General features: G+C 35.8%; 1 protein-coding gene across 7 annotated transcripts in view; it reads left to right on the top strand.

Moving 5' to 3' along the window:
* The window catches only part of LOC105083132 (threonine aspartase 1), a 261,114-nt gene that overhangs the window by 46,310 nt on the left and 187,033 nt on the right, over positions 1 to 27,771 (top strand). For all 7 annotated transcript variants that reach the window (XR_006721050.2, XR_006721051.2, XM_045508688.2 and 4 more), the window contains 2 exons: positions 5,675 to 5,754; positions 22,741 to 22,847. Coding sequence is in view for 5 of the 7 variants with exons in the window: in XM_045508688.2 (XP_045364644.2) it covers positions 5,675 to 5,754; positions 22,741 to 22,847 (187 nt within the window). In the remaining 2 variants the exon portion in view is untranslated. The remainder of the gene's footprint in view (positions 1 to 5,674; positions 5,755 to 22,740; positions 22,848 to 27,771) is intronic.

The following is a 27,771-nucleotide window of genomic DNA, read 5'->3' on the forward strand; positions in this document are numbered from 1 at the left end:
ACTATAACAGATGCAATTAGAATGAGGTTTTTAATTTTGACGGGTGGGACAAGAGTTCTTCCTCACCCTTAGTGAACTTGGGGACTGTTTCCTCTAAAACTTTAATATTATTCTTTCCCAGGCTTTGGGTAATTTCCTCCTACACATACACTGCTCTCTACTCAGCTGAAGACTAGAGGGGGACTCTGCAGATTTCCAGAGTCCTTCCTCTGTGCTGCTCTCTCCTCTCTGGTTCTCTGCCCTGGCTTTTCTGGATGCCCAGCTCTATGTCTTCAGCTCAGAGAAACTGCAGGACTCTTCCTGCGCTGTGGCCTGGAAACTCCAGGCAGTAGGCTGGGGGCAGTCATAAGTTTACCTCGTTTGTTCCCTTTCTCTCAAGGATCACTGTCGTATTTTGCCTCCTGTCTAGTGTCTGAGAAACTGTTATTTTCTATATATTGTCTGGTTTTCTTTTCATTGGCTAAGGCAAGAGTGTAAATGTATTCCCTGTTACTCCACCTTGACCAGAAGAAGAAATCTCTCATGTACCTGGAAGTTTACTTTATATTTGCAGTACTTAAAAAAAAAAAAAAATTCCTGGAGTATCCAAAATCAACAAAGCCAAATTTATCATGTTTTTACTTTGCACTTATTTACATACAACCCGAATAAATCCAATTATCTAATTTCTGTAATGATGATAGCTAACATTTATTGCATTTGTACATTATGAAAGGCACTGTTTTGTGTGGTTTGCATGCATTATCTCATAAAATCATCAGATGATTTATGAGGATAACACACATTTTGTAGATAAAGAAACTGAGTAGCATACTTCATCACTGTTATGCTATTAGAAATTTATGGAGTCCCTCCATAACACATTGGAGGCAGCAGATTAGAATTTATAAGTGGGGGAGTAGAATCCTTTTATAATAGTAAGAAGTAATTCCTCATACCCATTTCATTATTCATTCACTTACCCATTCCTTCATTTAGCAAATTTATGATTTACTTCCTGTATGCCAGGCATAGGGGTAGAAAAGCTATCAAAAGCAGATTGAACACTTAAAAACCATAGTCGTCTGGTGGCATCTGTTGAAGAGACAGGCCACTCTGTGTGGGCAGCAAGGCATTGCATATAATGCATATTTTCTAAGAAGTCTTTAAAGTAACAAGTTCATTTGTCTGTATACCTTGCTGAGGAAGGCAGGGAGTGTATCTGCTTCAGCTCTATCTAAACTTGTTAGGCTTTTATCAACTCTTATTGCTTTGTTAGAAAAATCCTGAGCAAAACTTTAGGCAGAATGGTATTTCTATTAGCTGAGAACTTTTTGTTTTTTAATTTTCTGGTTATTGCCACCATGATAGGCATTGGTTAAGTACTGGCGTTTGATCGGACTAGTAGAGTATTTGACATCTTCATAAATTTGATGGGACTACTATCATAAACTGTGTCACATTTCCTCCAGCTTTAAAATTTTATTTATAAAAGTATATTTTCAGAACTTTTTTCCTCCCATCATGATAGGGTGCAACTCTAATAGGCCTTATTTACCATCTAGAACAGGGGTCGTCAAACAATGGCCTGTGGGCCAGATCTGGCCTACTGCCTGTTTTTGTAAATAAAGCTTTATTGGAACAGAGCCATCCCTATTTGGGCACATACTGTCTGTGGCTGTTTGTCTACTGCCAAGGCCAAGTTGAGTTGTTGCAACAGAGACGTCATCTGGCCACAAAGCCTAAACTGTTTACTATCTGGCCCTCTCAGAAAAAAATTTACTGACTTCTAACAGAATAAGTCACAATTTTTGGAAATTATGTTTCTTTTGATAAAAAAGGGAAAGCTAGAAAAGCATTGTTACTTTATGTTTAATATGATTGAAAGCCAAAGTGTTCCTTAGACACTTGGATTTTTTGAGAGGTACATTTAATTTTTGGTACATTGCTTACTTTTGAATACTATTAATCTATTGTATTTCATACATTTATTCAGATTTTAGTACTTTTATTGTATGAATGTGCAAAGAAAACTTAAAAACCTAAAGATTAAAAGAAACATAAGAGACCTATCAGCTAATCAGAAGATATGTGTGGATTTGTTGGATTCCCATTCAAACGAAACAGTTTAAGAAACAAAGTAACAATAGTGGCAAAAAATTTTATGAGACAATTAGGGAAATAAGACATTGATTGAATAAACTATTTTGATACTAAGGGATTTATTGTTAATTTTTTTAGGTGTCAATTGGTTATATTGTGCTTTTGTTTTTAAAAAAAGTCATTTTTTAAGTTACATGCTAAAATATTTATATTTGAAGTTGTATGATATTTGATATTTGCTTCCAAATAATCTGGCTAGGGATGTAAATGCATTAATTATTGATGAAATGGGGTGATGATCCATGGGGTTCATTACACTCCTCTCTGTAATGTATATGTTTGAAAATTTTTGTAATGCAATTTTTAAGAAGAGTTTAATCCTTGTTATTTAATTTGATTGTTATATCTTATTTCCACATAGAGCAGACTCCTTTATATACACTTATGTGTTTGTATGCTTAAAGTAATCAGAAGCCACCAATTTGTCTTTCTTCAAATTTGTGTATTTATGATAATTAAAGAAGTAATAAGAAAAGTAGATTGAACTGTTTTTAAGTGCAAAGAAGCTGCTCTCATTTTCTCCTGTATCTTTCTTATCCAGAATAATGTATTTTAAGCAGTTTTGAGAGCTTTCTGAATCACCAAATTACACATTTTTAGACTGATTATAGTGTTGCAGTTCTTTGAGTATGGGTGGTTCCCATCCTTAAGATCGTCAGTGACATCGCTGCGTTTGCCCGGATGGCTCTTCCCGGGTGCTGGGCTGTGCTGACACTTGCCACAGCACTTACAGGCCGGCTTGTTGAAGGGTTTCATCACCCCACCTCAGTGCTGGTCTCAGCAGAGTGCTGCTTTTGTTTGATATGCTACTTCAGATTTGCTTTAAGGTAAGGGGAGCACAGCACAAGGAAAATGCTGTCCTCTAGAGAATTCTGACAGCCTCATTTATTATTTTGTTTAATCTCTTGCCAGTGTTTATTTAATGCTTAGTGTGCTTCAGGCACTGTTCTGAGTGCTTGGGATATATCAACATCAATGAAAAACAAAGATCTCTGCTCTTATGAAGCTTACAGTTTATTTGAGGGAGACAAATCTAAACAATAGGGATAATATGTAAATTATAAAGAATATAGTATGTAAGAAGGTGGAAAAAAGAAAAAATGTAAAAAGGACAGAATAAGAGGGTTTGGGAATCCTGAGTAGAGGAGGGCTGTGTGTGGGGGTACAGTTTTCAATAGACCTCATCAAAGAGGTATATTTAAACAGATGGGGGAATTTGCCGTTTGGGAAATAAGGAAGAGGCGGGAGCCCCCTTGGCATGTTTGGGTTTTTACAAGCGGCTGGAGTCGAGTAAGCAAGGGGGCAAGAAGAAGAAGAGAAGAGGTGAGGAGGGAGCAGAGAGGATCAGATCACTCGAGAGCCTGTAGATTCTTGTGAAAGCTCCAGATTTTATGCTGGAGTCCTCACAAGAACTTTTGCAGGATTTTGAGAAGGGGAATGTCATTATCTGACTTGGGTTTTACAAGGATGTCGGTGGCTGATGTGTTGAGAGGAGGCTGAGGCAGGGGACAGAGCAAGGCAAGCATGGAAGTGATGAAGCCATTGCAACACCAGGTAACAGATGATGGTGGCTCAGACCAAGGTGGTGGCAGTGGAAGTAGTGAGAAATGGTCAGATTCTGGATGTGTTAAAAATGGGGTTTTCCAATGCATTGACGTGAAACTTCTCTAAAAGCTTTCTCCTTCGAGAGACAGAATATTTGAGATAAATTTGAATTGGTACTGAATTTCATGTTCTGGAAAGTGATTTTTTGTTTTTGATAGTATAGTTTTTAGTAAAAGCTCATGTAGCTTTATGGCATTTTAAAATGATTTCAGAAGCAGTTTTATGCCATTCTGTATGATAACGAACTACTAGACAAGTAATTTTTGTTATATGGAAAGGTCAGATATTCAGTATTCTTATCCATAAGATAGCATCCAAATATTCACCTTCCTATGAATATCGTAAAACACCCGAAGTATTTAAAAACTTGTATAGCAGATGACACCAACTGATTTTACTTAGAATTAAACCTATGAATGATTAAGAAATGAAAAATAAAACTAAGAATATTTTATAAAATACTTCGGATTCCAGATATTGGGATTGAACCCCAAATGACCAGTGGGCGTGCTGAGAATACTAGATTCAGCTCCAGACTTATGTCCCAATCATTTAACTTACTAGTTCAATATCTCTTTTACATCTTCACATTGAAGAGAGGTTATTTCTTGTATCAAAGTCTTTTTCTAGAAGAAGGAAGTGCTACAGATGCCAGCAGGACAGCTCAACTCACAGCCAAGTTCCTGCTTCAGTTTTTCCTCCATTTGACCTTTGTGTGACAGCTTTTCTTTGCAGGGGTCTTCATTTGATACAGGGATAGGAGAAACTTTTCTATTTTTGGAGTCCTTTAGAATTTTTTTAAAAATGGAAGTTTGAAGAGGTAAAGTTGTTTATTCTTGTTGGCTTGCTCTCTCCTCTTTTTTTACTTTAATGCTCCCTCCTTCCCCGCCTTTATATATATTGGAAAACAGTTGTTGGACTTAGCCTTTTGGTTTCTCATTGGAACCATTTGGATATATTTCTGAGTATCTACTTAGATTTTGTTTTTCTGATCTGTCATTGGTCATCTTATTAGCAATCAAATCCCAAGACCACAATATGTGTTACTTTGAGTTTTTAGTGTTGGAATGATTAGAAGAACAGAAAGAAAAAGTAGGGAGCAGGAATCTAATGAGTAGGCACAAGTTCAAGGAGTCCATTACTAGCTGGCTGAGATCTTTAAGAAGTTGGCTGTGGAAGGAGATGAAATGATTGATTCTTATGGTAACTGATCGCTGTTACTGCATTGGGGAACGGGGTGGTTAATTATCCTGCATGCCATTTGAAATCTTTGAAAGAAAGTCTTTTACAGTTAGCTAACCATAGCCTTTTATTCACTTTGTTATGTTAAAACTTGCAGTCTGTGGCTTAAAAAATTACTTTTGGGACACACCACACTACTTTACTTTTACCACAGTAAAAAATGATTCTGCGAGTCAGATATATATTTTTGTTGCATCAGTGCTTAGAAATGTAAGCACATCTCATTGTGTTTGGGCATCACTGGCTGAAACCCTCTCGTTTTGGGTAGATCCAGGTGTTATACTAGGCAAGAATACCGAATCTGAAGACATTCACTTAACCTTTGACTCTTAATCTGATTAAATAGATCTTGTGATGTAAACAGAACCCTGCTGATCCAAGATAAATCTTAATGTTTGCCACTGGGAAATCAACCATTCTTACTTCTTATGTCGAATTTTGCCAATTTTCACTTGTTAGTTATTGCAGATGAAATTGTACCGTTTCCAATTGTAAAATTTCTAACTTGGGGAAAAATTAAAAGAAAAATTTTTTGGCATATAGCCATATTATTATTTTGAGGTAAGGCTAGAATTGTATCTATATGCAAATTTTTTCAATTGATATACTATATTACTTATATTACTTTATTGAATATGTAGAAGATGACACTGAATTTTTAAAAGAATTATTTTTCTGTTATTAGCTTTTTAGTTGGAGAAGGAGCCTACAGATGGGCAGTAGATCATGGGATACCCTCTTGCCCTCCTAACATCATGACCACAAGTGAGTAAAAACTTCTGAAAATTAAGCTATATTAGCATATATACCTGAAAGTGTTACATTGCTTTTGATCCATATAGTACTTCTTTTTAAGGAAGAAAGTTTATATGTTGAAATGTTTCAGTTAAAAGAAACATAGAAAGTTATTTGATTTTAAAGCCATCTTTATATTCCTGAGGTTTTCCCCTCCTTGCTTTCTTATGCTTTTAAAGAAGTATTGCTAAAGGATCTCTTTTAGGTTACTTAAAATAATTACTACTAATAAAACTGTAATACCACCCACTCGGAGAGAGAGGAAAACATAGGTCAACACTTACCCATCCATGAACTGGGGAAGGGCTATGTAGGTACCAAGTGCAGGGAAAGGAAAACAAAAGTGTGACTACAGAAGAGTTAAGCTGAAAAAACACTTATCATGAATACGACAATAGGATATGTTCCCTTAATCTATGAAGAGTTTTACCAAATTAAAAACCACGCAAATACATGTAATACTCCAATAGAAAAAAAAAAAAAGGTCAAAAGGCATGAATAGATAATATAACGTAACTAATAAGGAAATTCAAATTAAGACAAGTACATGTTAAATTTGCTTCCTCTTGCTTGGTGAAAGAGTTAAAAAATATTATATTACTGCTGGTAAGTGTGTGGTAAAATGAACATAATACATTGTAGGTATAAGTGTAAACTAGCAGAAATTTTGGAGAACAGTTAAGTAACACGGATCAAAAGCTTTAAACTTATTCTGCTTCTTGGAACTTGTCATTAGAGACATAGACAAAGATTTATGTAGAAGGGTGCTCAATGAGCATTATTAAGAATATAAAAAAATTCTGTTATGTATAAAATAAGTTATAAGGATATATTATACAACGCAGGGAATATAGTCAGTATTTTAACTAGAAACGGAGTGTAACCTTTAAAAATTGTGAATTGCTATATCATACACCTGTGACATATAATATTGTACGTCAAGTATACTTCAGTAAAGGAAGGGAGAAAAAGGAAAAACGTAAGAAAAAGATTATATATGGTATAGCACAGGGAACTGTATTCATATCTTATAGTAACCTGTAATGAAAAAGAATATGAAAACAAATATATATACGTGTATATGTATGGCTGAAAAATTATGCTGTATACCAGAAAATGACACAACATTGTAAACTGACTATACTTCAATTAAAAAAAGAGAAAACAACAACAACAAAAAAAGATTATAGAAATTGGAAAAAAAACCCACCTCATGTTCAATGCAGAAGAATGTGAGTAAATAAACTATCACGTATTCTTACAATGAAATGATATGACATAACCAGAAATTGTTATAAAAACTGATGTCTGATAATGATTAAATCTAATAATGACTTACACTAAAAAAGTGAGGTTATAAATATGTATATATGTATGAGTGTTTTATATATCTATTTAAAAAAATCATGGCCACATATGTATGCATAAAACAAAGAAATAGTAAAACCATATACTACTTGTTTTTAAAGTTTTTAATTTTATTTTAATTTTTTATTATTTTTTAAATAGAGGTACTGAGGATTAAACCCAGGACCTTGCACAAGCTAAGCACATGCTCTACCACTGAGCTATACCCCATCCTCCTAAATTTTTAATTTTCATCAAGTAATCTGTGAATTTAATCAAATGAAAAAAAATGAGGAATCATTAGTTCCAAGGAAACCAAGTTGTATGAAAAAGAGATGATTATATATCATAGCAAGTGTATAATAAAGATTGACTGTTAGTAATATCATGTTCAAAATGAATATTCATAGAGCTGGCAGCTGTAGTGTCTGGAGGCTGGAAGAAGAGAAATGTGAATGTGCGAGGCAGCAGGGATTGTGAGAGTCCTCAATTTTCACCCTCCCCAGCATGATTCTACCTTAAAAACTCCCCAGTGGAACTTGCTGTAGAGTTCTTATCTCAGGCAGACAGAGCAGCCCATCTCTCAGTTCCGTTTTGTTTCCCCTCAGAGACACGCCCCCTGGGAACTTGGGGTGCGGTGTGGGGGCTGCCGTGCTGCTGTCATCTCTCCTCACCGTCACTCTGGAATTCCCTTTTCCTCTCTCCAAAATCAGATTGTCTGTTTCCTGAATTCCATGTGTTTTTCTTTCTTACTTTAATCCTTCATTTGGTATATGCAAGATGGGAAAAGACTTTCACTTACATTTCTGAAGAGGTTGCTCTGTCTTCTAACTTCCAGTCTTGCTAGTATGCAGTCCGCTGGCATTTTGATTCCCAGTTCTTTATGGTGTATTTTTCCTCTTTGGAAGGAAGTCCTTAATTCCATGTTCTTAGTACCACAGTGATATCTTGGAATGGGTCTTTTTAAAAATTCATTGTACTGGGTACTCTTTTGGACTTCCCATCTGGAAATTTATGTGCTTCTGATTTGGGGAAATTTTTAAAAAACTGTGTAATAATCTCTTCCCCTATCTCTTCTCTCTTATGTTTTTCTAATTTCTGTGAATTAAATGTTGGATCTTGTGCTCTAATCCCATGTGTCCTTTTCAAGTTATTTTTTCTCCTTTTAAAAATCTCTATCTTTTGTCCTACTGTCTGGGAAGTTTCTTCAATTTTATCTCTCAAACTGCTTCCAATGAATTTATAGTTTTGGTTTTCATAGTTTTAAGTTCTAGAGATACATCTGCAATTAATATTTTTGAAACATGATATACTGTTCTTGTTTCATAAACTCAATATTTTTGCTCTCTCTCTTAGGGTATTATGGTTTAAAACTTCTTATCTGCTGTTTCTGCTTCCTCTGTCTTATTTTGTATTTGTTTGTTTGTTTCAGACCCTAATACATGTTAGCTAGTTTCCTTAAGTATCTAATAGTGACCCTCTGCTATTTTCATATTGGTGAGTGAGGTGCCTGAAAGCCAGTTGGCAGCTTTGTGAGGGCAGATCTGTTTGACCTCAAGTGGGAGGCGTAACCATTTCTCTATACATTTTTTCTTTTGGATTAGGGAGAAGTCTTCCCAGCTCCAGCAGGGCAATAGCCAGTATTCTGGTACAGAGTAAAGGAAGGCACTGGAGGTGTCTCCTTGCCTTTATCAGACTTTTACGGAAAACTCTCTTGTAGGCGGAGCCCCATACCTGCACCCAGCTGTGTTCCAAGTCTACTAGCTGGGGGCCCATCTGGTTCAGCCTCTCCAAAGACTTCACCCCATGTTTTCTGCTGGCACAAGGAGGGGATTTGGGTATCTAATATTCCTTTTTGACATTTTTCTGCCAGTTCTCCTGTTTTTAGCCCCAGCCTGGCTTTCAGAGATACCAGGTGCTTTCTATCCTGAGTTCTCCTGATGCTTCTGTGGCAGGCACAAGTTTACTTTGGCAGGCATTCATTTGCTTTGTGATGTCTTGGCTACTGGACATTGGGGTTCATCTTCCTTTGCCCAGTTAGTTACTGTTTGTCCACTTGCTTTCTATTTTCTAAAATTGCGTTGATATTGCTCATCTCATTATAATCATCCCTTGGTATGTCAATCTTTTTCCCCCCTTAAATTTCTTTTTTGGTAAGGTTTTAGTAGGGCATGGAAATGAATTCATGTGTTCAGTCTGCCAATTTCACTTCACAATATTTATATACAAATGAGTTATAAAATAGTACTAGGTTTTTCGCAGGATGGCAAAATTATCTTTGGCTATACATTAGTATTTTATATTTTTAATAAGAAAAACATAACATGTCATAGATTTTTTATAACATATAATCAACCAACAAGAAATGTTCTCTAAATAAATAAGATATTTAAAAATTAAGCGATATATTCATTTTTTGCAGAAAAGGATAGTTTTGACCTATGGGGAATTTAAAAGGAGAAATTATAACCATTATTTAGATTAAAATAAAAAATGCCATCCTATATTCAGCCATTTGTCTAACATTCAATAGAAATAAAATTCTGTGTTGATGCTGGTTAATGATAATGTTTTATATTCAGTTACCATTTTGAGGGGCATAACTTGTAGGTTATTATCCCTCTTCAGTGTTCAAAAGCTTTTAGAATGTCATTCTAAGGTTTATCTTAAATTTCTTACACATTTTGACATGTAATTTCATATTTCATTCTTGTATATAGATTTGAATTTCTTCCTGGCATCAATTCCTTCAGCATGGAATGCTAATAAAGCTTTTCTGGTGATGTGGTAGATGTAGTGAAATTTTTTCTCAGCTTTAATTATCTGAAAAAAATATTTATTTTGCTTTTACTTTGAAAATACTTTTTTTGTTATTGTTTGATATGAACTTCTGGTTGACAGAGTTTTTTCTTTTCACACTTCTTTTCTTTTATTGTGGTAAAATATTCGTAACATAAAATTTACCATGTTAATAATTTTTAAGTGTATAACTCAGTGGTACTAAGTACACTCAGTGCTATTTAACCATCACCACTGTCCATTTCCACTTTTTCCTCAACCCACACAGGAACTCTGTCCTATTAAACAAATGACTGCCCATTCCCCCTCTTGCCTGCCCTTGGTAACCTCTATTCTACTTTCTTTGTCTATAAGTTTGCCTATTCTAGGTCTCTTTTCTAAGTGGAATCACACAATATTTGTCTTTTTGTGTCTGGATTATTTCACTTAGCATGTTTTCAGGGTTCACCCATGTTGTAGCATGTATCAGAATTTCCTTCTTACGACTGAATAATATCCCATTGCATCCTTTTAGCACTTTTTAAGATGTTACTTCATTACCGTCTGGATTCCACTGTTTCTTAGAAAGTCAGTCATTATTACTGCTTCCCTGTGTGTAATATGTCTTCTTTTTTCTCTGACTGCTTTTAAGAATTGTTCTTTATTTTTGTTTTTGCCTGGATGCGGTTTTCCTCATACTAGTTTTGTCGTGCCTACTGAATCTGTGGGTACAGCTTTTAATCAAATTAGGAAAACTCTTGGACTTTCTGCTTCATGCTCTCCCTTATTGGTTTCTAGGATTTCAGTATCACTTAGAGTAAAACATTTGATACTGTCATGTGTTAATGAGGCTCTTTTTTGTTTTAACCTTTATTCTCTGTTCTTGCTGTATTATTCAAGATTCCCCATAGAAACAGAACCAAAGGAGAGCGAGCGAGCGAGCTCTCTATCTGTCTATCTATCTTTCTTTCTATCTTTCTATCTAAAGAGATTTATTATAAAGAATTGGCTCATGCAGTTATGGAGGGTGACAAGTCCCAAGATTTTCAGGGCTAGTCAGCAGGCTGGAGACCCAGAAGAGTCTTTTTTTTTTTTTTTTTTTGCTATAGCTTAAAAACTAAAATTTATTTCAGGTTTAAGAAGAATAAATAAAATTGAGATGCATTTGAGGCCTGGCTTTGCACACAAAAGTGGATAATAGGCTCATACTGGCTCTTGCAGCCCAGGTTAAGTTGGAGGTTCCTTCTGCAGGTAGACACCGTAATGCTTTGTTTGCCTTTGATTCACATTCCTCATCACTGCACTATAATGTTTGTATGTTGAATATCAATATCCAGAGAAGAAGCAGTTCAAGGATGAAAGTCATCCAGTCTTCAGCTGACAAAGCCATTCTAACAGAGAGCAGCAAATATTCTAACATAAAGTGAATAGTGAATTCATGAATCAAGAAAGTCCTTCCACACTGCATCCTTTGGAACAAAGTGTTTAAAATAGGAGCATGTCGATCCCAGGTGTGGAGGATTTTTGCTGGTATAAAATGTGGTTTTCAAGCAAAGATCAAGAAACTGTTTCATGAACAAGTAGCCTATTATAAAAAGTATCTCTTAGCCCAAAAATTAGAAGACAATCCAAATCCAAAGACCTTGAAACCACGATAGTCGATTGTGTCGTTCCGTCTGAAGGCTGGCAGACTTGAGACCCAAAGGCAGATAGGCAAGAGGAATTCTCTCTTACTTAGGGGGGAGTCTGCCCTTTTCTTCTATTAATGCCTTCACCTGATTAGATGTAGTCCACTTACATAGGGAGGGCAATCTATTTTACTTAGTCTGTCAATTTAAATATTACTTTCATCCTCATCAAACATACTGTCACAGACACATCCAGAATAATGTTTGACCAACTACCTAGGCACACCCTGGCCCAGTTAATCTGACAAATAAAATTAACCATCATACTTTTATTTGTAAGATTTCCGTTGAATTGTCTTTGAGTTTACTGATCTTTTCTCCTGCAGTGTCTAATACGATAGTAATCTTATGCTATGATTTTAAAAAAATTTAAAATATTGTTCTCAAGTTTAAAGTTTCCATTAAAAAAAACAGCTAACATCTCTCTCTTGAAATTTCCCATGTCATCACCCATTATATCCATTGTTGACATATTTATCATTCTTATTTAAAAACCGTTGATAATTCTAAAATCTAGGTAATGTGTAGGTCAGCTTCTATTGAGAGATTTTTTTCTTGACCTTGGTCACAGTTTCCTGTCAAATTGCATGCCTAATAATTAAAAAAAAAATTACAACTTGGGCGTTTGTGAATGATACATTTTGGAGACTGTGATTTGTTATTTTCCTTTGAATGATGTTTTCTTCTAGAAAAGTAATTAAATTATTTGCAGATCACCTTGATATCATCACAGCCTGGTTTTAGACTTTGTTAAAGTGAGTCTATTTCATTTTTGTCCTTGATCCCAGAGTTGTTTCTTAGTACTAGCTTGTGGTCTTTATTCCTTAGACATGGGCTTAAACTTTGTCTCTTCTACAGTGAGTATTTACTAAAATGTCTGCTTTTCAGCCATTGTTTTCCTCAGTGGACTTTATGGAATCTTGCATCCTGTATGAACAGTTAAGGGTTCATTCAGGGATTTGAGGGGAATTTTATATAGATTCTGGACTTTCTTTTTTGTGGATTCCTCTTTTCCAGAATTCCTCCCTCAATTTCTGGTGGCTTCAGTAGCCCCAAACTGCTTCATCTCAGGCCAGTAAGACTACAGATTGCTACCTAAGCTTTATTTTCTGTGCATCGCACAGAGTGGGGAGTGCCTCATGGGGAAAGCTGTTTGAATTTAGATCTTACCTTGTATATTTCTTTTCTTTCAGTGGTTGAATTCTCTCTTAATTTTGTCAACTTTAGGTCACTTGCCTTCAAATACCTTTTCTTTTTTATAAATTTAAAAATTCTGTCCAGAATTTGTAATTATTATTGGTCTATGGGTTAGCCTGATATAAGCTATTCTTTCATTACCATGAGTTAGAACTGATGTTTTGTAAGTGTCTGCTATTAACAAATATAATAATATAAATAATAAAAATAACATAAATTAATAAATTTATATAAACATATACTTTTACTTTTTAATGTGTGGTACAGGAATATGTTATCTTCTTAAATATTGGAGCATTCTACATAAACCTAATCTTCCTTTTTACTTCCGTTCCCAATCCCAGTCTCCTGCCCAGTCTGATAACCACAGTTACTTGTTTAATTTGCTTCTCTCTGTTTCAGCAGAAATGATGGAATATAGTAGATAAATGGTATCATACTCTAGTATCTTTAGTAAGTTTTTAGATAAGTGGTGTTATAATATGGTTCTTTTAGTATTTTTTGTCAGCAAAATGTATTTTGAAATCTATCCATGTTGATACATATAGATCAATTAATTTTTAAATTGCTGAATAGCATTTTACCATGTTTATTTAGCTATTCCTTTATTGCTAGGCATTCAGGTTGTTTCTAGATTTTGCCATTAACATGATGATTCCATAAATATTCTTGTACACATCACTTAATATGCACATGTTTTATTGGGGTAGATAGTTGGCAGTAGACTTGCTGACTCATAGAAGATGTGCATTTACTGTTTTACCGGCTATTGCCAGATTCCTAAAAGGTTTGCTGTCTACTTTTGAGAAGTCTGGCTTTGTAAAGTTGCTGCCATTGATGATCATATAGTAGCTCAGAGCATAGACTTTAGAGTGACCATGGACAAGTTACCTCCAAGAAACTTTTCTCATGGAGATGTTGTGATTCCTTGAGGTAATGTATAAAGAATTCTTTCTTCAATTTATGGCACAAAGAAACACTCAGATGTTGGTTATTGATATCATTCTCACTGTTATTCATATGTTGAATGTGAAAATGATCTTGGGGATATGATTTCATCAGAATTTAATAGGCTTAGGTCTTTAACACTGACTGTTGAGATGATTTTAGTGATTGATTGCATTTGGGACTAGGTGTGACCATTAGAGCAGTGCTTTTCAACTTTGGCTGCACATCAGAGTCACTGGGGAACTTTGAAAAATCCTGAAGCCCTGGCTGCACCCAAAATCAATTAGAATAGCAACTCTGCAATGAGGTATCACTGCACACCAGTGAGAATGGCCACCATTCAAAAGTCCACAAATAATAAATGCTGGAGAGGGTGTGGAGAAAAGGGAATCCTCCTCAACTGCTGGTGGGAATGTAGTTTGGTGCAACCATTGTGGAAAACAGTATGGAGAATTCCTCAAAAAACTAAAAATAGGCTTACCGTATGATCTAGCAATCTCACTTCTGGGTATAAATCTGGAGGGAACTCTTATACAAAAAGATACATGCACCCCAATGTTTGTATCAGCACTATATACAATAGCCAAGACATGGAAGCAACCTAAATGTCCATCAACAGAACACTGGATAAAGAAGATGTGATATAATTATACAATGGAATACTACTCAGCCATAAAAAAGAATAAAATAATGCCATTTGCAGCAACACAGATGGACCTAGAGATCATCATTCTAAGTGAAGTAAGCCAGAAAGAGAAAGAAAAATACCATATCATATCACTCATATTTGAAATCTAAAAAAAACCAGAAAGAACACTGTGGACTTACCTACAAAACAGGTGGGAGGGGATAAGTTTGGGAGTTTGATATTTACACACATTAGCCACTATACATAAAAATAGATTTTAAAAAAAGTTTCTTTTGTATAGCACAGGGAACTATGCTCAATATCTTTTAATAACCTTTAATGGAAAAAATATGAAAATATATATATGTATATGCAAAACTGAGACATTGTGCTGTACACTGGAAGTTGATACATTGTAATTGACTGTACTTCAATTAAAAAAATAAAAAAAGAACAGCAGCTCTGGCTAGATGGGGCCCAGGCATCTGCAGTGTTTGAAGTTATGTAGGTAATTTAAACGTGCATTCAGTTTTAAGAATGTCTGGAATAGGATGTTGTACATTCTTTTGAATTTGTCCAGAAAATTCATTAAAATTGAAGGAAAAGTAATTTTGTTGTTCTTTGGTAAAGGACAACCTTAAATAGTTTGTGCTACAAAGTTTCTACCAATATTCCTTAGTTTTTAACTATTTTATGCTTTGGATGGACCTGAGGTAACGAGTAGAATAGGGACATTGTAACAATTTATGGGCATGATTCTGCCACAAGGAACCCTGTTTTCTTTTCTATTGGCTAGATTGTATTCTTACAGTTTTCTGCCTTTAAGTAGGATATTTTGAAAGACAGCATGATAATACTGAACATATTCTATAATTATAGAGTTTTATCATAATTGGTATACAGTATATCAGCACTTAATTTCATATGGCTGGTTAACATGGCCAGTTATGTTGTTTCAGATTTTTTTATGTTGAAGTATTTATAAATTCATATGCCATCACATGATATAATACAGAGAGATCCCATGTACCCTTTGCCCATTTCCTCCAGTGGGAGCACCTTGGCAAGCCTTTGTACAGTATCATATTCAGGATATTGACATTGATACAGTCGAGATACACAGCCCTTCCATCTCCACAGGGATCTCACACATTGCCCTTTTATAGTCTCTCCCACTCACCTCCTACCTTTACCCCTTCCTTAAAACCTGACAGTTACTAATCTAGTCTCCATTTGTGTGATTTTGTCATTTCAAGAATGTTATATAAATGGCATCATACAGGATGTAAGTCTTTGGGAATTGCCTTTTATCTTAATCACTCAGTCCGATTCTCTGGAGATTCATCCAGATGGCTGTGCTCATCAGTAGCAAGTACTATCTCATTGCTGACTATTCCATGGTATGGATGGATGTACCACTGTTTGTTTAATTATTTATCCTTGAAGGGCATCTGTGTTGTTTCCAGTTTTAAGCTATTATAAATAAAACTACTATAAATAGATATTCATATCGGGTTTTTTTGGTAATTCTTTTAAAAAACTTTGGTAAAATACACAATGTAAAATTTACCATCTTAAACACTTTTAATGGTACATTTCAGTGGCTTTAGGTATATTTACGTTGTACAACTGTCACTACCATCTAGCTGGAAAATCCTTTTCATCTTGAAAAACTGAAACTCTGTATTCATTGAACTCTAACTCCTCTTCTCCCATCTGGCCCTTGGCAACCATCATTCAGAGTTCTGTCCCTATGAATTTGACTGCTCTAGGTACCTCATGTAAGTGAAATCACACATCTGTTGTTCTTTTGTGATATGCTTATTTCACTTTGCATGATGTCCTCAAGGTTCATCCATGTTGTAGCATGTGTCAGAATTTCTTTTTAAGGCTGAATAATATTCTATTATGTATACATAATGCTGCTGTGAACATAAGTATACAGAGGTCTGTTTTTAATTCTTTTGGGTACTCAAATGAAATCGCTGGGTTATATGGTAATTTTGTTTTTAATTTTTGGAATAACCACCGTACTCTTTTCTGTAGCAAGTGTACCATTTTTAAATTCCCAATAATAGTGCACGAGGGTTCCAATTTCTCCACACATGTTATTTTCTGGGTTTTTTTTTCTGTTTATTTTACAATAGCCATCCTAATGGGTATGAGATGATATCTCGTGGCTTTGATTTGCATTTCCCTAATGATTATGCTGTTGACTATCTTTTCATGTGCTTATTGGCCATTTGTATATCTCCTTAAATGTCTGTCTCTGAAAAGAGGGGAAAAGAAAAAGGGCGGGGCCACGGGAAAGCACTAACTTTTTAGATTCCCTGTTCTAAGTCTTTTCAGCTGGAGCAGGAGACATTGCTACAGTGGCTGTCTACCTCTGAGTGTCTGCATCTCTGTGACCAGAACCAGCAATTAGAGCGCTGATTCGGGTAGTTGGAGGATAGGGTCTTTATTGCCCACCCTGGCTCTTACAGGCTGTGTGCAGGCTGCCCTAGGAACGTAGGCATGGCTGCCTGCCGTGGGGTTGGGGATGGGAAATGGGTAGCGGCTACTGCACTAAAAGCTGAAATGGACCCAAATTAACCACAGTCTACGTCCAGGCCTTCCCCTGGGAACCCTCCTCTTTTAATAGACTCCAGAGTTTCATAATACTTACATTAGACAGATTCCAGCAGGCCAGGTGTTGCCAGGTAGGGAGATGGATTTCTGGTGCTTCCTACCCCGCCGTCTTCCCTCTGGCTCCAACTTGTTCCTTTTATATTAGACCATTCTGATTCAAGGATATCAGTCCTATCCATAGCTATTTTCATATACTTTAAAATTTAAGGATAGGTCATTTGTCGTTTACCTTTTGTATGATGTCTTCTGCCTTACAGACGTTTTACATTTTATGTGGTTTTGTCAGTGAGCCATGCTTTTAATGGAGTCTGGCTTTGGTAACATTCAGTGTAAAACATTCTACTTTAAAATGAAAACAAAACCAATAAAAAATAAACTCTCTCTCAAAAAAGACTGATAGGCCTACTGTGTAATAGTTGAATCTTTTTGGACTCTTTTTTTCTTTTTCTTTTTTTTAGAATGTATATGTTTAAATCATTAATACCTGTAAGGTTTCATTTTTGTGTCTAGTGTGAAGTAGGAATCTAATTTGTGTTTTTTTCTCCAAATAGGGAATGTATTGTGCCAAGAAATTTTATTAATAAAATATACATTTCCTACTGGTATGAAATATCAGTGTCATTCTCAAACTCCATTAGAATATATGTGAGTTTATGTCTAAACTTGTTGGTTAGTTCCATTCATTTTTTTGTGTGTGTCCATTACTACAATATTGTTCTTAGACTTTGTTTTGAGGGCAGCTCTGTTTCCCTTTCCATCTAATTTTCCTAACAAATTTGTTTTTCCTTATTTAAAATGTTATTGATTAATCTTAAAAGTAATATGTCAGGTATATTTGTCCTTTTTTCATTGTTACTTTGATTAATTTACATCAACTCGGGGGAAAATTAATAGCTTAACAATATTGAATAATAATATTGTCCATCCAGGACAGATTTAATCAAGAGTACTTTTTTATTCTTCAGTAAAGTTTTATAAAATTGTATTTTTGTTTTCCACATCTCATGATTAGTTTATTAGCAGATATTTTGAAATTAGGTTAGTATTGTAAATAATATCTTTTTTTTTTCACTTTGCTTTTTTGAACCTCTTTATTGTAAACTGTAGTACGCATACATCTTGTCAGTGGACAGTAGTGTTGGTTTCAGGTTGGAGTTATAACAGAGCTGCTACAAATTTTCTTACATATGTCTTTTGTATCAGTGGGCATTCCCTAGATACACACATTGTAGTGGAATTTGTGGATTGTAACGGCTGCCTGTCTTCACCTGTACGAGACGATGCCAAAGTGTTGTTTGTTTTTTTTTCCTTCTCTCTCTTTTTTTTAATTGAGGTATAATTAACATACAACATTATTAATTTTAGGTATACAGTGTAATGATTTGATATTTGTGTAGCAAAATGATCATCATAGTAAGTCTAGTTAACATTTGTCACCATATATAGTTACAGAATTTGGCTTTTTCTTTTGATGACTACAGTGTTTCTCAGAATAGTTTTTTTTTACCAATGAATATAACTGTGTATACACACACACACACACACACACACATTTGTTTCCACCTACCTTGCTAAACTCTTGTATTTTTCTTATAATTTATCTGTGGATTCTTGTTGATTCCCTAAATTCATAATCCTGTCAGTTGTGAATAATTAAAGTTTTGTTTCTTTCCTTCTAATTTTTATACTTTTTTCTTCCCTTTCATACTGGCAAAGGATCATTAGGATGGAGTTTAATAGAAATGATGATAGTGAGCATTTATTTTAAGTGTGATGCTTTTGATTGAAAATTTGTAGCTATGCTTCATTCTATTTGGGGAGGTTTTTTGGGTAAGATAAAAAATTATAAATGAGTCTTTAATTTTATCAGATTCTTTTTATCTATTAAGAGGATATTAAATAGGATTTGTTAGCACAATAAATTATGTTGATTTTTTAAAATGTAAAACAACCTTATATTCCTTGTATTTATCACATACTATATCCCGTAAGGACCCAATGAAACTTCTCTTCAATTTTGCTCCAATTGTTATGTATTCTACTTGCATGTATATATTAATAGCCCCACAAGAGACTTTGGTTAAGTAACCTTTCTATTTTAAAGAAATGGCATTCTGTATCTAACAATACTTACTGCCTTAAAGTCGGCTTGGTCGATACCAAAATAGCTACAGTATCTTCCTTCTGATTAATGTTTGAATCTGTATCTTTTCCCATCCCTTTTTTTTCAATCTTTCTATGTATTCTTTTATTTAAGATGTCTCTTAAAAGCAACATATATATTAAAAATTTGAGGGGGCAATCTTTGTATTTTAATTGATGCAGTAAGCCCACTTACATTTCATGTCTTTACTTATATATTAGAATTTGAATCTACTCTTACTTTTTGCTATTTGCCCCACATGATCTATGCCTCCTTTAATCTAATTTCTTGCCTTTTTAAGGATTATTTTCTATTTTTACGTTTTCTCTTCTGTTACTATGTTGTTTTTGCCTTTTTTTTTTTTTTACCATTCTCTACTAATTAACCTGAAGATTTCAACATACATGCTTGACTTATGAAATTCTGCTAGAAAATGTTACTTTTTACCACTTTTCAGGTAATGCAAGGACTATACAATACTTGAATGAACATTTAATAGCTTCTTAACTTTTTCGTACCTTAAGTGCTACTTAAAAAAATCGTAGAACTTTGATTATTGTTTTATTCATCAGTTTTCATTTAGATGTGCCTGAACACACCCTTTCCTTTGCACTTAGTTCTCCACTGCTCCCTGCTACCTTTCTTTGTTATTTGAGCTTTCACTTTGTATTATTTTTCCTGTTACTGAAGCACACCCTTTAGTGTTTCATCAGTACAGGTCTTGCTGATGGTGAATTTATTCATTCTTGCTTACCTGAAGCTATTTTTATTTCACCTTCATTTTTGGAGGATTATTTTACTGGATATAGTGCTCTAGGTGGGCAGATACTTCCTTTCTGCACATTGAAGATAATCAGTCCACTGTCTTGGGCTTCCACTGTTGCTGTTAAAAAGTCTGCTATTCTAACTGCCACTTTTTTGAAGGTAACGTTACCCTTACTGTTTTTAGATTTTTCTATGTCATTGTTCTTATTCTCTTTTATTTGATGTATCTTGTGATGGGCTTTCATGATTTCAGTTCAATTTGTGGGTATTCTTCAGAATTATTAAATCTGTGGATTAGTGGCTTTTGCCATTTGGAAAAATTCTTGTCCAATTTGAAAAAAATGAAACTTATTTCATTCTTTAACTTTTCACCTTTAGAAATAATGATTTAAGCATATATTAGAAAAAAAATTAGTAAAAAAATACCCAAACATACAAAAATATATATTAGACCTCAAATTATCTTCTCTGTTTCCTAACCTTTCCTGTGTGTCTTTATTTTATCTCTTTCAGCTGCATTCTGGATAACTTCTTTCTGACCAGTCTTCCAACTTACTAATTCTTTTTTTTCTGTAGACTAGAGTATAGGGGCTGCAAGTCCAGGTTGTCACCTGGGCATGTAGTTGTGTTCAGCTACCTGAAATCTCTCCAAATCCTGTGCTTTTGGAAGCTTTATGGAGATTTCGTCAAAAAGGTGTGGCCAGTCAATCATTAACTCAATCACTGGTCTCTCTCTCCTTCCCAGAGGATGGTGATGGACTGAAAGTCCCAAGCTTCTAATCATGACTTGGTGACCAGCGCCCATCCTGAAGCCATCAGGGAGCCCACCCACCCCTCATTAGAGAAAAGACAGTCTGACACCCAGGACATTACAAGGGATTTAGGAGCCCTGTGTCAGGAACAAAGGTCAGAGACCAAATATTAAAACAAAAGATGCTCCTAGTGCTCTTACCACTTACCAGTGACAAGGAGTTTAAGAGCTCTGTGTCAGGAACCGAGGCAGAGACCAAATACCATATATTTTCTATTATTTCATACACGTTAATCAGAATCTTCCTTAAGCCTAGTTCAAAGCTTAATGTTCCATGACCCACTCAGGCCACATGTTTGCAAATCTATGCAAGAACCCCAGTCAATCCAAAAACTTTCAGGGACAGTTTTTATCTTTTTTTCTTTCTGATTCACCCCATTACCCTTCCTCTTCTCCTTCCTTCTTGTTCTTGTGCTTGTTCTTTTTTTCCCTCCTGTTCTGCAGTGATCTAAGACAACCTTGCCTGAACACGCTTGGTATTGGATAGAGGGTAGGGGTGGACTTGCTTGGTTCTGGCTCAGCCTTTCTGTGAGGGTATTGGCTCTTTCAATCCCCAGCTTTCTGTGCGAAGTGTCTCCTATAAAGCTCCCCGCTTAGTGGGCCCTGGGTTTGACTTACGCCCCTCCTCGATGCCGTGTAATCCAAGTCAAGTGTGCTGGTGTTGCAGGTGCTTATGGCGCAATAATAATGGCTTAGTCCTCAGTTTATCCTCAAAATTCAGCTTGGTGTTTTTCTGTAAGGTTTTTAATGCTTTTAAGGTGGTGTTTTTCATGTTTTATCCAATATTTTTGATAATATTTGGTGGGAGAATTACTCTGAATAATTTAGTCTGCTGTTATCAGAAAACTTTGGTAATCTTTTCAGTGTTATATTCCAGTTTGTAATGTCCCTTGTCAGCTGAATCTAATTGTTTAAAACTATATATCAAGTTTTAAAATTTCAATTGTCATATTTTTTATTTTTAGAAGTTCTGTTTGGTTCTTCTTCAGCTCTGCCTGGGCATTTTATCATCTTTTGTTCCTTAGTCATATTTTCAATATCTTCTTCTTATGTCTTTGAGTGTAAACCTGTTTTATATTCTGTATCTGATTATGCCAGTATCTGAAGTCTTTGCAGGTTGGATTATACTTTCTCATGTTTGACTGACTTTAATTTTTTCATTCATGATTTACTTCTCATGTATTTTATGAATTTTTTTAAACTATGGGCTCATGTTCATTGGAACATGGGAATTCTTTGAGGTCTGGGTGAGTTAAGGTGGGTTTTTTCCAGGGAGTATTTACATTTGTGTTTAATGGGTTTTTTACGCATTACCTCACAAACATCATTTTTGTTTTCTTCAAGCCACACAGATCATATGAATTCTCCTAATCCTATCTGAATATTTAAATATTTTTTACATTTTTATATTTTAATATTATATATAGATTTGCTTAAAATTCCAATTGTTCTTCTTTAAAAATAAACAACCCTCCCCACATGTGCACCCCACCCCCAACAGGAATCCCCATCCCAAGCCAGTTCCGTGTAACAGGACCTTTCTTCTCTTACATTTGTAGCCAAGGCTGTATCTTGCAAGTTTCCTGCTGCTTTGCATATTGGGGTTTTTTCTAATTTTCCTTTGCACTGGGCATATCACCCTCTGGGGTTTCTGCCTTTTTAGGTGGATGATCTCCAGTATGTTTTCTTCTGCTGCATTGGACCAGCCAAGTCTCATCTCTTGTCTCTCATACAGAGACCTTCCAGACCAGGGCTGACCATACATTATCTGCATTAGCAGATACTCCCAGATAGCATCTACCTTCAGAACTCAGTTGTCTCTCTGGATTTGACCTTCTTCTTGATTTTTTAACCTTAGATTATTTTTCTTATCCTTACCACCTCAGTGTACACTGAAAAGACTTGTAAAACTCTTTATCCAACATTCTCAGGGATTCTGTCCTGAGAAGGCTCTTCAGGATTTCTTGTCTGCCCCTATTGCCCTAATATTTTTCAAATGTTATTTTTAATGTTTCTTTTATAGGATTCAGTTTAGCTGCATTTAAAAGAAACAAGAGGAAACTAGAGCTGGCAGAAAGGGTGGAAACAGATTTCATTCAACTAAAGAAAAGAAGACAATCAAGTGAAAAGGTCAGGAGGTGTTTGAAATATTAATAATTAATGTATCATAATGATATATTTAGTCTGCATTTAGATGTATAAGCTTCAGAATAGTACCTAGTATCTAGTAAAAATGTAATGCATGCCACATACGTACTTCTAAGTTTTCCAGTAGCTACATTTAAAAAAGTAAAAAGAAACAGGTGAAATTAATTTTAATAATTACTTTATTTCAACCAGTGAATCCAAAATGTCACTTCAAAGATGTAACCAATGAAAAAATTCTTAGTGAGCTATTTTACTTTCTTTCCTTTTTTGTATTAAGTCTTCAAAAGCAGTGTGTACTTTATACTTTTACAGCATGTCTCAATTATGACACTAAATTTTCATTGGCAGTATTTGGTCTGTACTTATATATCCTAAAATTAACAGTTGAAAAAGTAGGTTTATGTAACAAGTTATATTAAAGCATACTTAAAACTTTCCACTAATTGAATTGAATATCTGTTTTAGAATTAAAATAATTAAAATGTAGTAAAATAAAAAATTTAGCTTCTCATTTGTCCTCGCTGCATTTTCAGTGCTCAGTGGCTGCATGTGGCTCACAGCCGCTGTTTCTGGTCGTCGCAGCTCTGGATTAACATGGCTGTTCAGGGGATAGAGTGTTACAAAGAAATGTATATATTGGATTCATGTAGGTTTTTTTGCACATTCTAATTACACGTCTCTGCTGCTGCTTCTTACGCATTGTTTGTTTGCATTTCATGCATTAGTGTTGCCATCATGAGTCCACGTGCGGCATTTCTTAGGTGTTTGGGGGATAGAAAAAAGTTAAAATCAGTAATATTCTTCCTCAACCTGTGGCTTAGAGGTCCACTAGCACACAGTTCATGATGAACTTCTCATGTCACACAGTCATTTGATATGTCTTGGCATCTCCTTAATATTCTTCACTGATTAGCCCTTCTGTAATTGCTTGTGTACTGGTTTATGTGTCCTATCATAGCTATGTGTGGTTTACTCATCTCTGAATGCATACTGAATCACCTCTCATCGTGATAGCTATTTCCCCAGTATGTTGCCACATGGGCCAGTTAATCAAACATTTTGGTCCAACCCTTTTTGTTTTCTGCCAGAGAAGGGTAGGAATTTAGGAGGCAAATGAACAGATGAGTAGGGAGAGCTTGGTGAAAGTAGACAGTAGTATGGTTCTATTTCTTGGGTTTTGTATCCCATGTGATGTCTGAGTGAGCAAATCTAGGACTTTTGTCCTTTTAAAAAAATTGTGATAAAATTTGCGTACCGTGAGCAGCTTAATCATTGTTATAAATGTGTATACCCGTGTAACCCATATACCTGTTGAAATGTGGAACATTTCTGTTCTTTTGTGCTTCTTCCCAGCCATTCTCCACCTCTGTAGGCAGCCACTACTCTAATTTTTATTGCCCTGGATGTTTTGTGTTGCTCTTGAACTTTATATAATTGGATTCATACAGAATGTGCTCTTTTCTGTTTGGTTTCTTTAACAAATGTTTTTGAGACATTGTATCTCAGGTTTATTTTTTATTAATTACTGACTAGTATTTCCTAGTATGAATTTACTGTGATTTGTTTATCCATTCTCCTGTTGACAGACATTTGGTTTGTTCTCAGGTTTTTACTATTATGAATAAAGCTGCCATGACCATTCCTATACAGGCCTGTTTTTCTTGTTCATGAACATCAGTTTAGGGTTCTTGTGCATGGAAATATCAGTTGATCTTGTGGAGAATATCTTCAGCTGGTCTTATTCAAAAGATTCATTTTTTTAATTCAGAAAATACTCATTAAGCAGCTACTCTTGGTACTGAGCTGGGTAGTAAGGAAACAGTGATGAACAAGCTGGAGGGAATTCATGCTCTAATGAAACTTTTCATTTTAGTGGATAGCGGCAGAAACATATAAACACATAACTAAGTATGATGATTGCCATGTTTGGTAACCCTTGTAAAGGAAAAACAAAAGCAATAGATGATGTGATGTAAAGTAACTCGGATGTGAGAGATGGAAAGGAGACTCAGAGGAAGACTCCTTTAGTTAGGATGATTAACAGACACCTCTCTGAGGATGGAACATTTAAGGCGACATCAGAAAAATATGAAGTGAGTTTTATGAAAAGTCAGTGGGAAAGTGTTCCGGGGAAAATGACCTGCATGTGCAGTGGCCCAGGTAGGGTCTTGGCATATTAGAGGAATGGGGAAGGAGGGTCAGTGTGCCCAAAGCAGAGTGGGCAAGAGGAGAAGGGTATGATCTGAAGCTGGAGAGTTAGGAAGGTGCTGGCTCTTTGAGGAGCTTCCCCTTGTACTTCAGGAATAATGAGCAGCTGTTGAAGAGTTACAAGCAGAGAAGCAGTGCGGCCATGTTCGCATCTTACAGAGTTCTGCTGGGCTGCTATGTAGAGAACAGGAGGAGGCAAGAATAGAGGTGAAGTGAGGAGACCAGGCATGAAGTTATTACAGTCGGGAGATGATGGCACCTTGGACCATGGGTGATTGGGATGGAGATGGAGAGAAGTGAGTATATCCAGGATATATTTTAAAGTTCTTCTCTAGAAAGACAGGAATTATTGAGACCTTAAATATTGGTAAGCTAGAGAGAGGACTGAAAGATTTTAGCTTTAGGCTTTGGGTATTTGCCATTTCCTAAGGTGAGGAGGGCTGGAGAAAGTTGGCTTCATGGTAATGGAGGTGGGAAGTGAAAGTCAAGAACTTTCTTCCTCCATATTTCCTTAGTAGACTCGGATTAACTGATGCTTCCTATTTTCACCGTAAAACATATTATTTGATGCCAAAGCACCCTAAACACCCAAAGCTAATAGACCACTCTCAATGTTCTGTGTTCCTTTTACTCCTTTGAGTTGAATTTTATGCCATCAAAAGCTTCATTATGCTAATTGTTTTTTTATCATTATAACAGCACAATTCATCAAGAGCTTGTAAACTGATGAATATTGAGGCTAAAAAGAGACTTGTCTGCTTGAAAACTAAGAGTTTGTTTGAAAACTAACTATAAAAAGCAGAATGGGTCTATAAAAAATTACTATAGAATTAAGTATGGGCAAGCCGGCTGTAAAAGATTGCAAAAAATCATAAAATCTAGAAACATTCTGCATTCAGAGTGCACTGTTAATGTCTTTGTATTCTTGTTCTATTTTAGATAAAAACTTGAAATCATGGGACAATCCAGGGTGTTAATAGAAAGATGATATGGAACATTTTTATGTGGGCTCACATTCAGAGAAAAGGCTTTGGTCTTACATGAAAAGGTTGGCTGGTGAGAATGAATAGATTTTTGTGTTTTAAATAAAAAGGAAATATTTACTATATGTATCCTTTTTTATGATTCTCTGCTTCACCAAGAGAATATTCAATTTTTGGGAAATTGAATATTCTTGCCTCCTCCTGTTCTCCAATTTTTTGGAAAAATTGAATAACCACTCATGAACCTGGTTAAGGAGATTTCTAATAAAAAGCTTGAAGTGGCAGCAGGAAAGGAGTTGATAATATGAGTCTAAAGCTTGAGGGGGGTGGTTAGGAGGGAGAGTCCCATTTGGAAATTGTTGACATCAAAAGGAATATAAATACATGTGGCCAGATGAGCTCACTTAGGAGTGAGTGGAGATGGAGGTCTGAGAACTGAACCTTGAGCCAGGCCATCGTGTACCAGTTGAGAGGAGGAGAAACCAGCAAAGGAGAAAGAAGGAGAGGCCAGTGAGGCACAGGTGCCATCAGGAGAGCGTCTAGGAAGCAGAGCAAGAGCATCCAGAGTTAGTCAATGCCTGGGTCAAGTGCTGCTGAGAAGACAGGCAGGAGGACAGAGGACTGGCCATTGGATTTGGCACCTGGAGACGGTGGCCTCGGATAAGGACCGTTCTGTGACATGGATTGTAGACCAGTGTGGACCAGGTCCATCAGGGAGAGCAAGGAAACAAACGTGGAGAAAACTCTTCTGGGAAGTCTTGCCACAGAGTGGTGAGAGAGAGGGAGGCGGGGTCAGGAGAGTGTACTGTTGTCAGTTACATTCTGTGAATTCAGTGAATAATTTCACCTATGAAGGCTCAGTTTCCTTAACTGAAAATAGTGATATTCTGCTCTTGTGGCAGGACTGTTAACGAGAAACAGAATTGTTCATAATGGATGTTCAAGTGCTTGGCAGCTTTCACTGACGTAGACACCATCCTCTTTGCCTTTGCCATTGTGGACATCATCTTTAAGGTCACTCAGCTGAAAAAGAAGGAAAAGTGCCACCAAAGGAATTGCCTTGAATGGAGTCTTGTAATGGAGAGACGGAGAGTAGGGAGGCAGGTCATTGTGGTGGGTGGAGAGGTGGAATTCAGGCATGATTCAAATAGAGTATTTTAGGCCCCAGAAATGACAAGAAGATATTTTTAATGTTCAGAATACATGAACTTCAGTGTGTTCAAAGCACTGTTTGACATTGGTGTCTAAAAATGACTAGGACCCAGCTCCTGCCTTCAGGGAAGGATGCTGGCCACAGGCTTTGTTTTACAGATGTTTGTTGCATAAACTTTGTAAAGGTAATAATGCTCCCAGAAAGAAAAGACCACCAGATAGTGAGCCAGTGGAGCATAAAATTATCATTTTTAAGAGGAAGTATAGCAGTTTTTAGAGATAAGACAGGAAAGGACGAATGGCTATTTTCTACATCAACCTGTATTTAGTGTGTTTCTCCCTGCCCTGTGTGTGTAGTCTCAGCATAGTCTTGGTTAGCCAGCGTTGACTAAGGCCCCGTACTGCTGGGGGATGAGCTACACAAAAGAGGCTGTGAGTTGGGTACATAAATATAGGAAGAATAGTTTTTGATAACTTCCCTAATGTTCATGTTTTTTATTATGCAGTGTTGAAGGAGATAAATACTGTTTTGAAAGGAGTGTATAGTAGGATAAGTATTTTAA

This window comes from Camelus bactrianus, chromosome 19 (assembly GCF_048773025.1).
Source record: "Camelus bactrianus isolate YW-2024 breed Bactrian camel chromosome 19, ASM4877302v1, whole genome shotgun sequence".
NCBI lineage: Eukaryota > Metazoa > Chordata > Mammalia > Artiodactyla > Camelidae > Camelus > Camelus bactrianus.